Genomic DNA, 18,356 nt, shown 5'->3' with positions numbered 1-18,356 from the left:
GACATGACCAAGTTCTAACTCTGCTCGGCTGGCAGCTGTCATGGGGCATAATGAAGAGCATGAGTAGAGAAGTGGTGGGGAGCTGCTGAACTGACACTTGTTCTGAAGTGGTGCTTTTCCGTCTGCTAGTAAGAAATAATAAAGACAATTTGTTTGAAAACTATTCATCATCTTGACTTTTATCAAAATTTCACATATAGAAGTTTTATATGGAAAAAAAAATCGAAACTGTGTCTGTTTGCCTTAATGATAAATGTAATTTTTTACACATGGTCCAATGCAATACTTCGTCCTTTGTGTCCTCCCCACTTTCCCTCCATCTTTTCCATATTGCTTTATTATTTCTTACAAATAAATATTGTAAGTACATTTAATGAGCAATATATAAACAGAGTTTTCATGATATAAATACTCTGTAAACATTTACTTGATACAATCTTGTGCATAAAGCACCGGCCTGGGAGTTGTCTGCTGACAGGAGCTCAATATTACAGCCATTTACACTTTGGCTACACTTGTATGGCTTGTCATGGCAATAAAAAGTTCTTTAGATTTGATTCAGGGAATCAGGGGTTGTGGATTCTGCTTTCTGTATGACTTTTGACAACTTAGCCTGGATAAATTCATGGAGGTTAAGTCCATTAATACCTATTAGCTAGAATGGGTAAGGAATGGTGTCCCTAGCCTCTGTTTGTAAGAGGGTGGAGTTGGATGGCAGGAGAGAGATCACTAGATCATTATCTGTTAAGTTCACTCCCTCTGGGGCACCTGGCATTGGCCACTGTCGGTAGACAGGATACTGGGCTGGATGGACCTTTGGTGTGACCCAGGATAGCCATTCTTATGTTCTAAATTTGCCTTAGTACAAAACTTGACTACATCACAGGAGAGTTGTGAAGTTTAATGTCTTTAGAGCATGTTGAGATTGTTGGCTGGGAGGAGCTATGGAAGTGCACAGTATTATTTATATATAGGTAATTAAGGGAATGTTTAAGCAAAGACTGTCTTGGTTCGCTGTAAAATCGTGTGCACATATGACTTGTATTGTCATACGTGCACATGAGAGAGAAGAATTATTCAGCACCAGCAGCATTGAAACCTGCACTTACGTTGGTCAGGATGCTCAGGCAAATAAAACACAAATGCAGGGAAGGAATTCCAAGTGCCAGGCTGCAACTTTATTCATTCTAACTGACGGTGGTGATAGAACTATCACACCCTTCCCCAAAATGCCAGGCATTTTCTTGGATCCACTGTGTTGATAAATGGCGTCATGCCACATAGCCAGTTAATATGGGTTAGTCCTCTTCAGCTTAACCAATAGGACACAGACTTCCTCTGAATCCTCTTGCCCTTCCCCAAGAGGAGAATGAGGATGCCTCCTTTGTGCCCAGTCCACAGAGGATGCAAATTATGTTACAGTTCTGAGAAAGTAGCTCTTTAGTGCAAGCTCTGGAGGCCCCAGGTTCAGTCCCCAGTTTCAGCCAAGATGGAGGCAGATACAGATTTAAGGTCTCTCCTCTGCCTTGTGAGGTAGTAGTTCCACCTGCATATCCTGAATCCCTTACTTATGTTTATCTCTGAGAGCTCACCCTTTCATTCTTTTATCATCATTGGACACTGGCTGCAAGTTGTAGCTCACTAGATGTTCACATAAAACTTCCTAACGTTAAATTTCTATTCTTATTCCCAGTCCTTTTGGCCAAAAAACTGAGTATCCAGGATGCTGCAAGGAAGCCAGAAAACCCCAAATAAACTACCCCTAGCCAGCTTGCCGTTTTGGACTAGAGAGAAAAAATCCTACCAAATAAGGCATTTGGCTAGACCCAGAGCATCCTGGAAACACAGCTCGGCGATACCTCAGCTGGACAGGGAGGGCTGAGCAGCAGTAGTGGCAAGATGGCCTGGGTGCCTGGGTGGGCCTGGGCCTGTAAGAACTAGTCGGTTCCCCAAACACACTTCCAAACTGGCCTATGGGGAAGAATGTTTTTCCCCTGAGGCCTGTACCCACGTGCACACTTAGGCTTAAGGAGAGGCTGATGGCAGTGGAAGGGGTCCGGTGTGGCTGAGCATGAGCACTCCCTCTCCCCTCACGACCACAGGGTGTGGCCATTCCATTACCAAACTCAAAGCCATGCTTCTGCTGAGAGAGGCGTGGGCCATTTTGACAGCAGATATTTCTTTAAAATGTTTGCACAAGATTGTCCAGGTTTGTACCATGTAAAGTGGCCTTAATTCAGCAAGGGGTGGTCAGCTGAGAACTCCCCCTGAGTAGGAGAAATCTCCTTTGGCATACAGGTAGTGTGGACAGCTGGGCTTTGTCCTGTGCCAACCACACCCTCATCACTCCTGGCAGAAATGGAGGGCACGGGGCTTGATAGGGGATGTGAATGTGGCTATGTTCCTAGGTCTGGTATAAGATTTGTGCCTCTGCAACTCTTACAGTGTGCCAGGGTCGGGTGGCTGTGGATCACAGAATCCAACCAGCTCCCTATACTCCCCCATCTCCGCGACATGCCAGAATTGAGACCCTTTCCCTCTGCTAATAGACAGTGAATGTCTTATGTAGCCATGTTCTTATTTATTTTCTTTTTTTACTTCCTTTAGAGTGCAGAACAAAGCCAGTCACAAATTGCAAAGGAAACGGTAAGAGCTTTGTCTTTTACATCTCAGAAGACTCGCAAAATATTTTAAAATTTATATGGCACTTTTCCATCAATTAAAGTTTTACAGACCCTCCTTTCACATTCTATACTGTAGATAGAAAAGGAGTACTTGTGGCACCTTAGAGACTAACCAATTTATTTAAGCATAAGCTTTCGTGAGCTACAGGTAAAGTGAGCTGTAGCTCACAAAAGCTTATGCTCAAATAAATTGGTTAGTCTCTAAGGTGCCACAAGTACTCCTTTTCTTTTTGCGAATACAGACTAACACGGCTGTTACTCTGTATACTGTAGATGGCTCTCTCTAGCCTTACATTTTAAACTTCTTTTTATTATGTAATTTGCAATACTATTTGAAAGCTTCCTGGTCAGAAGACAGAAGCTAACAATTCAATAAACTGAGGATTTAGTCAGGATATTTTAAAGAATCATTATGTGATTTAAGTTGAAGTTAAGGCTGACATGTATCCTTATCTCAAGCCATTGTTTGTTGTTGCAAGTGATTTTTAAGGAATTGTGATGTAAGTTAAGGAAGTAGTAAGTTTTAGGAGGTTTGGATTGAGATCCCTTGGCAAAGTTTTGTACAGAGATTTCCATAGATCCATTGATACTCTCCAGGCAGAAATATCAGTCTCTTAATATTAAGAATACTAAAATATACTTAGTCATTTATTTCAAGAAATGCATCATCTTATGGAGTATTATTATAAAATAATACAATATATGCTTTTCATGTCTATAGTATCTTTCCTACAAGTGATACCTCAAAAACTTTCATATAGTTAGGTAACACAGTTGCTAAGTTAAATAATAAGTGAGAGCAGGGAGATATTAAGAGTTAGAGGCAAGGGAGAAGAGAGATTTGGCAGGATGTGAAGTAAGATGGGGAGTTGGTGAGATATAGAAAAGTTATTTAATGTGACAGGGGCGCCTTCCCAACAGGGGTGAGTTTAGGTGCAGAAAGAAAGTTGCGTCTAGGTGAGCAGAAGGAACAAGAAGAGGAGTAGAGAGTGCAAGTCCATGAGTTAGATTGGAACAAGTCTTTTAAAAGTAATCAAGTCAAGGTGGGCAATTTTTAATTGGATCCTGAAATACATAATGGGGCAATGAAATTCTATAAAGATGGGCTTATTTTTGCATTTATTGGACACTTGAGAATTGGGCAGCAGCTTCCTCCATATGTTTGGCAACCTGAAACTTGAGGATGCCATGGAAAAGGTAGTTGTGGTAGTCAAAGGGAGAGATGGTTGAAGATGTATTCCTGGGTGGGAATAAAAACTGGACTCAATTTGGGAATTTAGAAGTGAGAATTTGTAATGGACAATGATCCTTCATTTTGCAAATGGTCTTTCTGCTGGAGTGATTGTGACCCAACAATATTTTATAACCATCACATACAGTATAATTTAGAGATTTCTACAAAGGCAATTTTCCCCAGCTGCAAATCAATAACACAGTCACTGGTTTATTTGTTTTTTAAATCTTGTTTGTTTTGACTGCCTCTCCCCACTCTCCTTCGTTCTGCCTTATTCCGTGTTTAGTTCTCTTGTCATTAGCTGTCTGGCCTTTCAGATTCGTACTCTTGCAGTTTCTGTTTTTGCACCCACTTCTGGTTCTTATGATGCTAGTTGTAAGTTTTGTGTCATGGAATTCACAGTAGAAGGCAGAGCGAAATTAGTAACAGTAAGAGCAGTGAAGATGCTGGATCTGTGTAGATCAGGAGAGAGAGGTGAAATACAAAAAATCTGCTCTTTTAGATTTAAAAACAAAACTGCCACAGTTATTCATGATAGTTTTGTATTGTGTATATAATTTTAAGAAACCTGTTGAAATCACAAGCCAGGAATAGAACCTATATGTAGATATTAATATTGCAAAAACCTAAGGGCATTGTTCAATTCTGCATTACTCCAGATTTACGCTGATGAAATTTCATTGGCTTCAATTTCATTGGAGTTATACCAGTGTACATGTAGAGAAGTGCAGTAGACAATCAGACCCTCCCAAATATTTGAAAATGAGTTTTTACTTCATTTTTCTTTAAGTATGAGTCCTTCCTTGCCAGCCAGTCCAGAAGAGTACATGACTTTAGATTTCCCTCACTTTCACAAGATTATAGGCTCTGATTATTCCCATAATAACAACAATCAAGAACTTCCCCAAGGCATTAACCCTGCAGCATCTAAATTTGCTCATCAGTCACCCACCAAGAAGTACACCTTCATTTCTATCTGCAACCAAGCCCCAGCTAAGCATAAGGTCTTACCTTCTGTTTCACTGATAAACAAGAAAGAAGCCAAATTACTTCCGAACCATAGGTCTTGCCTATATGACATTTTGAAACCTTGGTTTCATATTCTACTAGCTGCACCACTTTGATGGCCAATAATGAAACAAAATGGAAGAGCTGCATCTGTTGCTCCACAGGATGATTGTTTTGAATGTAGGAGATTGACCCTGGTAAAAAAAACCTAGTAATTTGTCATTACATATCTGTTTTGAAGCATAATTAATCTTTTATAGAGCATTGAAATAAACTGTTAATTATACTGTGTAAAACATCTGCCAATTAATTCCCCATCCCCCTTCTCTTTGAAAGTTAATTGTGTTTGGGTATTATTTTGCATTTACAATTGTTTTCCTCTGTTTATTTTCCAAATTCAAACCTGCAAGTTACCTGCATGTCAGTGTACTGCTAGGAAAACAATAATTTCCAGCTACCTGAGAATTTTACATTAAAGAGAGTCATGGTCTAGTGAAGCAGTTCTCAACCAGAGTTCCAGAACCCCTTGGGGGTCACAAGCAGGTTTCAGCGGGTCTGCCAAAATTAGCAAGAGAGGGGCCAGGGCAGAAAGACAAAGCCTGAGCCGCATCACCTGTGCTGAAGCCGAAGCCTGAGCAACTTAGCTTCGCAGGGCTGCCTGCGGCATGGGTCCCTTGGGCAGTAGTCCTGCTTGTTACCCCCTAATGCCGGCTCTGGCTTTTAATCTACTGGATATGCAGAAGAACAGTTGTTGTGGCACAGATGGGCTCTGGAATTTTTATCGCATGTTGGGGGAGGAGGGGCTCAGAAAGAAAAAGACCCTGGTCTAGTGGTCAGAGTCAGAGAATGAAAATTGGAACTCCTGGATTCCATTTCTTGACTCTTCCACTGGTTTACTTAGCAACAATGGGAAAATCACAGTCTCTCTGTACGCTTTTATATGTCTTTCTGTATTCCACATTTGTAAAATTGACATAAATGAACCTTACCTCCAAAATTGGGTGCTTGTGAGGTTTGATTAATACCTTGTTTCCTAAGGCCAGCTAAAATAGAAGGATGGTCTTGGGGTTAAGGCACTGGTTTGGTCGTCAGATCTGGGTTTGTATCCTGGCTCTGACAAAGACTTCCTCCATGAGTTTTTTGTGTGCAGTTTCCCACCTGTAAAAAGGGGATAATATTCCTTGCCTCAGATCGGTGTTGTAAGGAGAAATTCATCAATGTTTGTGAAGCACTCAAGTACTAAAACGATGGGGGAAAATATACCAGCAATTACCTAGAAAGACATGATTTGCTTTTAGTTGTGAAGAGTTCAGGAATGAAATGATTGATAGTTGAAAATTTATTGGAGAGCCGTCCTCTGAAAGGCACTGCAAGTGGTAAGCATTTTCATTAAAATATCAGTCATGGTTCTTTCCTTGATATCCTCTTGCTATGTCTTTAACATGGCACTGACCTTCTATTCGTCTCTGGCCATTTGTCAGAGTATGTTTGAATTTGACTGCTTAATCTTTTGCATAAACCTGGAACATGGAATAGCTGAATACTTTTACATATTACTCCTGGGGGAATTCTGCGCCAAAAAATCCAAAATTCTGCGCCAAAAAAAATCCAAAATCTGCATATTTTATTTGTCAAAATAATGCAATATAATAACACCAGTTTCACTTATTTTGGTAATTTACTTAAACTGCTGTACAGAAAAAAATCATAAAAACCAATACTCTGCATTCCAGTTATAATCCTGGATTTTCATTTAAATTACATTACTTTTATTTTGGTGTTTGGTGTTCTGTAAAGTAGATTTCGCTTTAAATTGCTCAGACTTTCACACATGAAAGTCATACAGTTTTGCTAATCATTGTCCTGCATTTTTTTTAAATGGATAAGTAAAATAGATCACTAGCTGTAATCTAACCCCATTGTGCCTGTCTGACACAGGGGAAAAAAGGGAGAAAGCACATAGACCTTCCTAGGTGAGGATTCCGTTAGTGTCATTTACAATAAGGTTCCTTTACACCACTCTGGCAAGGTAAAGGAGGCTTAGTTAACTAACAAAGGGAACCTTAGCAGCCTGCTTGCTTAGTTGTTGCATTTCTGCTCTGCCTCAGGGACAGAGCCTGCTTCACACAGACCTATGCCTCCAAGTCCAGGACGCAACAACAGCAAGCGGGAGGGACAGAGTGAGTGTCTCTCACTTGTTCACACACAGGCACATGCCCAGCCCCACCCTCTTAACATCTCTCCACAGACACATGCACGCTCAGCCTCCCTCCTCCCCCTTGTCGTGATCTTCTCTGCGGCTGGCTGCTCCCAACAGACACACCCAGGCTGATGCAGAAGTGGCATGTGTTCCCCACAGATTTCTTTGCTCCCCAATTTTTCTGCAGAGGAGCCATGAAATCTGCAGAAGTTATAAATTCTGCACCCCTGGAGGGGCGCAGAATCCCCCCTGGAGTAACACTGATATTTTGCCCAAGGGGAGAAGTATCAGTTCTCATCACTTCTTTTAGAGGTAATTCATACAGATCTTTAGTTTACATGGAATCTTTGCCCTATGGAAGAAATAGAGCTGTCCTTTCACAAGGAGCCTGAATTTCTTACAGGTGCTGAGCACCTATATTCCTCATTGAGTTCAACTGGAGCCATAGGTGCTCGGCATGTTTGAAAATTGAGCCCATGCAGTATAGTTTTAACCTATATGCATATACTGAATAGTTTTAACCTATATGCATATACTGAGGACAGCACTGACATTTCATGTGGGGTGTATTACCAGACGGGGAGAGGTTTGCCTGCTGATGAGGTTGGCAGTGTTATTTTCTCTTATGTTGATTATCTGTATCATGAATGATAGATGCCGATTATTTTTTATAACTTTTTGTTATATACAGGAAGAGATGCAGCTTTTGTCTTCTAATAATTTGGTACTGATAGCAAGGGATGTGAGGGTGATTGCACTGGCTTCAAAGCTTTTTTTAGGGTAGTTTTGAATGGCTTTAGATTACATTTTTAATAAAGATGCAATCTAAGGAATTGACAGCTTTTTTTAAAAAAAGAGAATCTGTAATCTTCTGCAGGATACTGCTGTGTGTAGACTCTCTTACCATTGGACATAGAATATTACTGAATGACTTACATGGAGGACTAAAGAAGATAGCAGTCCAAAGTGAATGATGTATATAACAAATTTAACATTTTCTGTTTGTGAATTTTCTTGAAATGAATCAGTTAATAATTTCCGTGGATAATTCCTATCCAGTAGTCAATCATAAGCAGCTTGCTGAAATTATAAGATACTTGAAATTCGAAATTCAATCTGTTGGTTAGATTTGATTTGGCATGTAGGTCACATGGTATTTTGTTCCCTGGTTGGATGTGCAAATTTTAGGATTAGTTTTCTAATTTGAACACTCATGTTAAAAATGTAAAATTTTCTTACTGCACTGTGGGCTCTGAAGTCTTCAAGTATGAGTTCTTCCTTGGCACCCAATCCAGAAAAGTCACTGAGAGGTGAAGGGGCTTGCCAACATCACCCAGAAAGACAATTTAAATACTTTGTTTCCATGACCATTCCTGCCAGTGAAATTGTTTGGTGGAATATTGGCGGAAAGCAAGCCTACAGGGGCATAAACACAGGCCACAGGATATTAAACTTTTTTTTTTAATTATTCAAGAGAATAGTCATGGAAAATTTTTTTTATATTGCCTCAGCTTTATTAACATTATTTTGTACAGCAAGCCGGTGGCTCAATATGGATTTAAATCAGGGGTGGGCAAGCTTTTTGGACTGAGGGCCACATCGGGGAGTGAAACTGTATGGAGGGCCGGGTAGGGAAGGCTGTGCCTCCCAAACAGCCTAGCCCCCACCCCCTATCTGCCCCCTCCCACTTCCTGCCCTCTGACTGCTCCCCTCAGAACTCCCCACCCATCCAACACCCCCCGCTCCTTGTCCCCTGACTGCCGCCCCCCAGGACCCCAACCCCCCCTGCTCCCCATCCCCTGAATGCCCCCGACCCCTATTCACAGCCCATCCCCTGACAGGCCCCCCGGGACTCTCACGTCCTATCCAACCCCCCCTGTTCCCCATCCCCTGACTGCCACCCCCCAGAACCTCTGCCCCCTCCAACAACCCCCTGACTGCCCCCCAGGACTGCCTACCCATTATCCGCCGCCCCCTTACCATGCTGCTCAGAGCAGCAGGAACTCGCAGCCACTCAGCCTGGCTGGAGCCAGCCACGTTGCCCATGTGGCGGTGTGGCTGCGGGGGAGGTGTGAACAGCAGGGACGGGCCAAGGGGCTAGCCTCCCTGGCTGGGAGATCAAGGGCCAAGCAGGATGGTCCCGTGGGCCATATTTTGCCCACCTCCGATTTAAATTAAGGTCACCATCTTTACAACTTTGACCTCTGGAAAAAGCAAGTCTGTTCCAATATCACGAGGCAGATATTCAACATAAGGACATTAGAATCGCCATGCTGGGTCAGACCAATGGTCCATCTAGCCCAATATCCTGTTTTCCAACAACGGCCAATACTAATGCATCAGAGGAGATGAACATAACAGGGCAATTATCTAGTGATCCATCTCCTGTTGTCCAGTACCAGCTTCCGGCAGTCAGAGGTTTAGGGACACCCAGAGCATGGGTTTGCACCCCTGACCATTTTGGCTAATAGCCATTGATGGACCTATCCTCCATGAACTTATTTAATTCCATTTTTAACTTATTTATACTTTTGGCCTTCACAACATTCCCTGGCGATGAATTCCACAGGTTAACTGTGTATTGTGTGAAGAGGTACTACCTTATGTTTGTTTTAAACCTGTTGTCTAATTTTATTGGGTGACCCTTGTGTTAAAATAACATTTCCTTATTTACTTTCTCCACACCATTCATGATTTTCTATCCTCACCTCATGATGCAACATCAAAAATGTTCTGAAGTTGCTTTACACAACACTGCGATGTGATGAAGCTAACCCACCCTGAAAGATAATTTTAGGGCAGTTTTAATAGAGTGTTTGTGGTATGTGGCCATAGCCAAGTCATGGATTGCTTAATGGATTCTAGCATGAAAGTCAACAAGGGAAGGAATAGTAGGTAGTTTGTAAGAAACTTTTTCCTGGTCAGCCAAAGAGAACAAAGGGTCGGGGCCTGCTAAGCCAAAAGCCGTTTCTCCCCTCCATGACATTTCTATCATGATAGCTGTGGTCCCCTAGAATCTCCAGCTGGTCTCAACAGACCCTGTCTAGTGGGGACTGCTTGTCTAAATGTTAAATGTTTGTGTTTGCTAAAATTTGAAGATGTCTGGGTCCTGCATTTCTCTCTCTTGTGGGCAGAACGGGACGGAGTAGGGGGTGAAGGTGCAGGAGGAGGAGGATGGGGGTTTAAAAATCAGTTTGCGTGTGGTAGGTGAGGGGGCAGGAGTCTATTACTATTTATTATTTGTTTTACAGTAATAGCTGGAGGCTTCCAACCAAGCTTAGGTTCATTTGCGTTTGTCACCATTGCACACACGTGGTAGGGTACAGTCTCTGCCCTGGAGAGCTTACAGCCTGAACAGATGAGACAGACCAAGGGCAGAAAGGGCAACAGAGGCACTGAGAGGTTGAAGTGATTTGCCAAAGTTACCTGGCAGGTCAATGGCAGAGCTAGGAATAGAACCTAGGTCCCCTTACTCCCATACTCAGTGCCCTTATATACTGATGTTGCCTCCATTGGAAGTTGTAGTGTGCTCCCACCACAAACTGCTGCAAAACCAGGATTTTTTCCTTTGATTCGCAGGTTTTCTCTCAGATATGTCACCTTTTGCTGTCTTCCAGGTCATACTATGGGAGACATGTTCCGGATTAGGATCCTATGTGATCAGTGTGCTGGGCACTGAAGTTCTTTCATGAACTGGAGATAGCTTGGAAAAGAGAGCTATTTTATGGGCTTTCTGGGTTGAGCCACATGCCATTGGATTAATGCCCAGATTTTCAGTTCTACAGTGTAGAAGTCTGTGAAGTATCAGGGTTATTTTTACCACTACTTATGGGTTGTAGTACACAGTGTGGGAAAAGTTTGAGTAAGAGCAAAATCTGAGATAGAGCATGTTAGCTTTAATTGTACTCACTGTAGTAGCTACCACTGACCATTACCTGTGTGATCCAGAGTAGTTGATGATTATTACACTGATTTCACCTGTTTCACAGAGTTTAGAAATGTTTGATAAGCAGGATGTGTATAGCAGTGATTCTCAATCACAGATACCCAGAAGGCTTCCAGGGGGTACATGAACTCATCTAGATATTTGTCTAGGTTTACAAAAGGCTACCTAAAAAGCACTAGTGAATTCCATACAAACTAAAATTTCATACAATGACTTATTTATACTGCTATACACTATACACTGCAATGTAAGTACAATATTTATATTCCAGTCTATTTATTTTTATAATTATATTGTAAAAATGAGAAAGTAAGCAATTATTCAGTAATTGTGTGCTGTGACAGTTCTGTATTTTTATATCTGATTTTGTAAGCAAGTAGTCTTCAAGTGAGGTGAAACTTGGGGTATGCAAGACAAATCAGACTCCTGAAAGGAGTACAGTAGTCTGGAACGGTTGAGAACCACTGGTTTATAGAGTTCTGATCAATTGATTTAAATATTGATTTTAAACTAGTTATAATAGTCATTGTAAGTGAATAAATCCACAGGTCAGAACAATAGTCGTGTGATCATGAAAAGAAAAATATTAGTATAGACAAGCAGTGGTATTCTTATACTCAGATAAATAAGAAAACACGTGGAAATACTTAGACTTCTGCTTTCACAATGCTTTGATTTCATACTAAATGAAAATCACATGTTAACATTTTTGTTCCTTTGAAAAATGCCTGCAAAATATTCTTTCACTTGCACTTTTATTATCCATTTTAAGCATTAAATTGAAAGCATCTTTGAAGATGGGCTATGTGTTTTTGCTATCAAACTGAAATTTCTTTTGCATGGCTATGAACCCAAATCCTTTGCTTTAAAATGAATCACAACTAGTAAGACAGCAGGATTATGTCAATGCTAGTTCAGTAAAACACGGTACTAGTATATAAACAAATTCCTAACTTAATCTGCATACAACAGGCAAATAATTTCTCTTTGCTGGGATTAAAATTTAAGCAGACCACATTTCCCATAAAATGTTAAAAAAAACAAACACCAAAACCACTCATTTCAAATATAGTTTTTGATATTTAGCAGCTGCTATTTGATTTGTACAGACTGCAGTCTCTGCCAGATGTGATATATTAACTTAGCTAATATGAATGATGACTCTTGGTATATACGTGCTAATAAGATTCATTATTGTTTGTTTAACATATGGGGGAAATTAAAATACTTAACCTAGGAAGAGTTAGGGAGGGAAAGAGAGCACAAGATTTTTTATATTTGTCAGGTTTGAGGAAATTCAAGATAAGTTCTACATCAATTTATAACTAGACAAATAGACACTTTAAGCCAGTAAAACCTATAATGCAAAAAAAGATCGTAACATACTACAAATCATTTTCTTTCTCTTTTAAAAAGTATTTTTTAACAGAGGGAAACGTAGATGGAATCTCTGTGTGTCACTTTTAAATCGATGGACAATGTTTTCTCCACTGGAGGCCCAATTTCATGTCTAAATGAGCTCCTCTTTTTGTATTTGTCTTTAATGCATATCCACCACAGGACTCAGAAGCTTTCAGTGTTCCTTCTCTGAGACAGGCCAAAAACTGAAATTGCAGAGGTGTGCTGCAGACCACCTACATGCTCGGTTTCTAGTACATCTAGCCGTCATACATCTAGCCAGTACTTACATAAATACTAAATTTTGTCTCCGGGAAAACGGTTCTCTATAGACAAAATGAGCTACTATTGACTCCTGTTAACTCTTATGTGTTTGGAGATGTATGTACACACGGATATAGATATATACAAAGACACAGAGAAGGAGAGAGTGAGTGTTGGTACATTTTGATGGGGTTTGGTTTAAGGGCTTGCTTAATATGAAATTGGAATATAATTTGAAACCATGATTGGAAGCCATAAATGATTTTTGCAGGTCATTCCAAACAAGTGTCAATAAAGCCTTCACGTCACATCAAAACAAACTGCCATGTGTCCTGTATATGTCACACATAACAGAATAAGTATTTTAGAAATATTTCAGACAATTTTTATGAATTTTATTGAGACTTATTTTAATCTGTCTATCTGTAAAGCCATGATCTCTTAGTACATGAATCCAACTGTACAGGCCTCTGAGGGAGAGAAGAAGAAAATGAATGCATTCTAAAAATCTTGTTAAAATGCAGTAAAATTTCTTTCAATACATAAAAATGCTATGATTTTCGAGTCCGGTTATACTGGGACTTTCCAAGGCTACAAGCAAAAGACAGAAGCTGAGACTCTTCCCTTTCCAGTGATGTGAGGCAACCATTTCTAGCCCTAGTGTCACCTTAAATCTATCACTTGTCCCGTACTAAATATGTCTGTTCTTAGCTTTGGGTCAGTGTAATTTTGAATCCAAAATTCCACATTTGGTAGGAAAGAAGAAAACTGCTATTTTGGTGATTGATTTACAAACTGTTAATAATACTAAATGAGGCTGATGGCATTGCCCTAAGGTTTAGAATGTTTCAAGTTGAAGTACAGATGGATTAATGGGGGCAGAGTGTGGGTAGAGTGGTCAAAGTTAGGTTAAGTGTTTAGGGGCTTCAGGTAAATGTAGTTTATAACATAGTTTTACAATTTATCACACGGGTATCATCACTAGGTATGTAGGATTGTATATATACTAATGAGAAATGAGTTTAATCCTTAAATGGTCTGCTTTTTATTCTATAAATAATTTAGAGATATAAGTATGTTCTTTCAATCTGTGTGGGTGTACAAAGCTTTTTAATTCAATGCTTTGAAAGAAATCAAGAACAAACTGGAGTTTGCCTGAGAGCCTCATGATAAATTTAATTTCTGTTCATTTCTTTATATATTATCGCAAAGTAACAACAGACAAGTTTCAGTGACTTGGTTAGGCTGAGAAAAAATGTCTTCGCTTCCTCAGAGAATGAACCTTGTCTGTAGAGAACACCGCCTGCTTTGTAACCACAGCAAGCCCCTTTGAAAACTCATCCCAGCTTGATTGAAAATTGCTTCCCCCATTAGGTGGGAGTAGTTTGTTGATTTCTCCATCCCATGCTGGTTATTCTTTAGCTTATCCCAGATGAGGTCTTGCAAAGAGAAGACTTCCAAGCAGGAAATTTCTCTACAGGGATAGCAGCAGGAAGTGATAAGAAGGAGATGCTGTTACTAAAATGACAAAATGGACTTAGCAGATTGTCAGTGTCAGTGGTTCCATTTTTACCTTTGTGGAAAATTACAAGTTTTATGATCATTCGAAGATCAGGGCTGAGTTATTAATGGCAGTTTAGGACAGAAACATCATCTGTTCTTTATCTTATTACCTTTTATCTCCACATTCAGTGTATCTAAACACTGCCACAAGTTTGCTGTAGTCGAGAAAGGTTATAATTTAAATGTATACTATATGCAAATTATATTTAAAAAGTAGAAAATTTATCTCAAATATCACTTACTATGAATGGATGCAAGGTGTGAATTTGAAGCCAAAAATTCACCTACATATTTTATCACCCATCGAATTTTTATTACAAATTACATACTTGAGCAGCTTCATTCATTTGGTTGAAGTCATTTCAGATGACCTTTCCTTCAGCAGACTAAGTCTGAACAGAATGTTGTATGGTTGCTAATTGTTTTGGACATGGTGTGTGAAAAATCTTAAGGGAGGTGAATGTTGTTCAGAGATCACAGTACATAGATTCTCTTGTGTGTTTATTTCAGGCATGTCAAAGTATATGAAGCAATACGTTTTTCCTGCAGATCAACTAATCATGAAAATAATGTTGAGGTGTTTGATTGACATACTGAAGCTGCTAATTTGGAGTGTATCAAGATCAAATGGAAGTTATTGCAATTAGGCAGTGATTGTGTTTTCTTTTCATTTTAAATTTTTAAATGCCACATTTTACATTTTTGTGCATTTTAATGCTGTTGAGTGATGTTCTTGGTGCAATTTTTATAGTTTTTAAATTGAGATTCTTAATGTTCAATATGACTTCAATGCAAATTTTATTTTCTTAGAATTGTTAGTATATTATTGTTGGCTAGGGAACATTTTAGTACTATCTGTGTGTTTCGATGTTCTGCAGCATTGTGATTACCAATTAAAGGGGCATTGTCAATGTTAAAATCATATGTTGTTATGACTTTGCCTCAGTGTACCAGGCTGCAGTCTTGATACCCAACCTCTCAGAGAGGATTAAGGGTAACAAAAATGATCCCACTACAAAGAAGGTGCATGAACTAGATGATCCACCTAGAGGCTCCTAGCCACACACACACCACATATTTTCTGAAACAGGAGGTTGTGTCATCAGTGATGCACATATTAATATCTCCTTTTGTATAGTGGCGTGGCACAGCAGAGACTGGGTTTTTTTCAATACTCACCAGTTTCCATGTGTAGTGCTTACTGTTATTTCAAGCATCTCTTTTCACTCAGATGTCTTTAGAAGATTTTTGCATGGAAATTATGGTATACAGAAGGGAAAACAAACTTGTTGATCTAACATCCCCTCCCCAGCCTGACCTCTCTCTGCCTGCACGGATATGTGAATGCTGCTCTAGTTCTGGCTGCTCAGTGGGGCCCTGCCCCTCATAACAGCAGGCAGCCAACTCTCCACTGGAGTAGTTGCTTGGGCTGTCCTCATCTCAGCAGGCGGTGAAGTTGGAAGCCAGCTGCCTGCAGTTGAACAGTTAAGAGGAAGTGTGGATGGGTGTCACTGAGCAGCTGCCTGCCACACAGTCTAGAGACATTGGCTGGGATAGTCGTTCCTTGGGATGGATTTTCTAAAATTGTGCTCATGAATGGAGAAAGGAAGGCATGGGATGTATTCAAAGGAATCTGGGACCAGAGGGGTGGCAAGTAAGAACAGTGGTGCGGGGCTGAGCAAGAAAAGAAAGGACATAGTGATTGGGCCCAGCCTTGACTGTGCAGTTTTTTTGGCACCCAAGAGCAAAAAGGTTTCCTGTTGCTGATTTCAGCTGTAACATTTTTCAAGACATTTATTTTAATACTGATAATTCCAAATGTAGAAATTGGGGCAAGTGAGTAATATTTATCTAACTTCCTGCTGTTTGTTTCCTCCTGTGGTTTAAAATACATAAATACCACAGATGATTAAATTATTGTACATACCATATGTATTTGCAAGTAAGAAAGTATAATAATTTAAATACTTCTAATACAGTTTTCCTCTGGCTAGTAAAATGGTTTGTGTCAGTATTGAAAGTGCTCCATATATATGGCCCTTAAACTTTTTACTAGCCAATGATGGGTTAAGCATATGCGCACGCGGCTGCACTTTCTCCACTCTCTGGTTCTAGGAATCATCTGGAGGTGATACCAGATGCTCTATTAACATGAAGAAAAGAAGTACTTGTGGCACCTTAGAGACTAGCCAATTTATTTGGATTTCTCCATGGAACTTCAATGGGAAATATTGTGATATTGCAGTTAAAGAACGTTTCTTTAACGTTAACTGTTAGACTGTTAACGTTAACTGTTAGCCAGAAGACAATTGCGAGCAAAAAACATTTTAAAATAATGCCATGCTAATCCTTTCCTGACAGAAATCAGAGGAGGAAGATCTTGTTCTTACACCTGATGGCACCAGGGAATTCCTGACATTTGAAGTTCCACTTAATGATTCTGGATCAGCTGGTCTTGGTGTCAGTGTCAAAGGTAACCGGTCAAAAGAAAACCATGCGGATTTGGGAATCTTTGTCAAGTCCATTATTAATGGAGGAGCAGCGTCTAAGGTAAGAGGAATATCCATCTGTCTTTGTTTTCCCACTATTTAGGTCACAGCTTTCAGGAGGAGAATGGGATTTCTGTGTTCATTTGAACTCGTATTTTCTAATTTCTCTCTCAAATGTAGCTTTTAGATTGCTACTCAGATTCACATATTTGTGTGTCTCAGGATTTAAACAACCTTTAAAGGCTCTCTGGAAGGAAGAAAGCAATCACTGGCACATTTCTATTAGTATGCTATTTGGGTAAACAGATTATGATAATGGCTTGAAGTGCAAATGTATAAATGATTGGAACATACACTTCCTACAATGGCTGCTTAAAAGCTATTATACCAGTGTTCATTTGGCCATAAACTATTAGGATTAAGCAAAAGTTTGGGGTTTTTTTTTTTCTAAAGACATAAAGTTCCTTTATAACACATTATTTTATGTGACTGATTGCTACCTTTTCTCTTGCCAGGATGGCAGGCTTCGAGTGAATGATCAGCTAATAGCTGTAAATGGAGAATCATTATTAGGCAAGACAAACCAAGATGCTATGGAAACCCTAAGAAGATCCATGTCTACAGAAGGAAACAAACGAGGAATGATTCAGCTTATTGTAGCTAGACGAATAAGTAAATGCAATGAGGTAAAGAATACACTCTTTATTTAGTGTCTGAAAGCTTTAAATACTTTTGGATATTCTTGTTGATAGAAGATTTGATGCTTCCTTAGGGGCCAGGAAAATAGTACTTAAAAATCAATAACAATGTAGTGTGGAATTATTTCAATTTCAGTTTTATACCCATTAAACTTATTACCAGAACAATGAAGTTGATTTCTTTTGAGTATATTATTTCTTTTTGAGCATATTTATCAATAAATAATAGTAAACACTACATAGAGGTACATTGATTTTGTAATTGGATTACACTATCAATATGAGTATAGGGGGGTTTATGCAATATTTTTTTCTCAAATGCAATTTATGTTTTTATACTTTAGATGTAATGGTCTTTCTGTTTTCATTCTCAAAACTGGTTTTAATTTGTGAAGTGTGAAGCTTTTAGGATGGAGTGAATTTTTTAGTGCACTATTGGAAACAGAATAATTTAAAGTTCTACTGCAAGCTTCTATAAAACTGAAAATAGCACATATTTGAAATTCCCAATCAGAACAGAATTATTGTGCCACCTCCCCAGTTAAGCATATACCCAGTCTTTGCAGGGGAAACAAGAATCTTGAATTCAGGACTTACCCAGAACTAAAAATAAAGATGGAAATCACTTTCAAATATTTTTAAGTTTTATCAAACATGTTGATTTTAAATTTTTAATTTCTTTTCATGGTGCCTAATAGTTTACCTTTGACACTAAATTAAATAATATTATGTAGCAGAATATCTATCTACCTATCTAAAATTTTAAAGCCATGTTTGAACATAACACTGATTACACTAAGTGCATTTGGATCCAGTGGCTCATTCATTAGTGCATGATTTTAGTGTTAACTGCCTTCTTGCCATCTGAAGTA

The 18,356-nt window shown here is 39.4% G+C and overlaps 1 protein-coding gene across 14 annotated transcripts in view; it reads left to right on the top strand.

The window, feature by feature from the left end:
• Positions 1 to 18,356, top strand: part of PARD3 (par-3 family cell polarity regulator) — a 648,369-nt gene that overhangs the window by 418,028 nt on the left and 211,985 nt on the right. For 9 of the 14 annotated variants that reach the window (XR_012157609.2, XM_073334431.2, XM_073334430.2 and 6 more), the window contains 3 exons: positions 2,608 to 2,646; positions 16,659 to 16,847; positions 17,302 to 17,472. Coding sequence is in view for 13 of the 14 variants with exons in the window: in XM_073334431.2 (XP_073190532.1) it covers positions 2,608 to 2,646; positions 16,659 to 16,847; positions 17,302 to 17,472 (399 nt within the window). In the remaining variant the exon portion in view is untranslated. The remainder of the gene's footprint in view (positions 1 to 2,607; positions 2,647 to 16,658; positions 16,848 to 17,301; positions 17,473 to 18,356) is intronic. The other 5 variants (XM_073334436.2, XM_073334435.2, XM_073334432.2 and 2 more) reach the window with 1 other exon arrangement.

Source organism: Lepidochelys kempii, chromosome 2 (genome assembly GCF_965140285.1).
Source record: "Lepidochelys kempii isolate rLepKem1 chromosome 2, rLepKem1.hap1, whole genome shotgun sequence".
Classification (NCBI taxonomy): domain Eukaryota; kingdom Metazoa; phylum Chordata; order Testudines; family Cheloniidae; genus Lepidochelys; species Lepidochelys kempii.
This window is presented reverse-complemented; position numbering and strand designations above follow the sequence as displayed.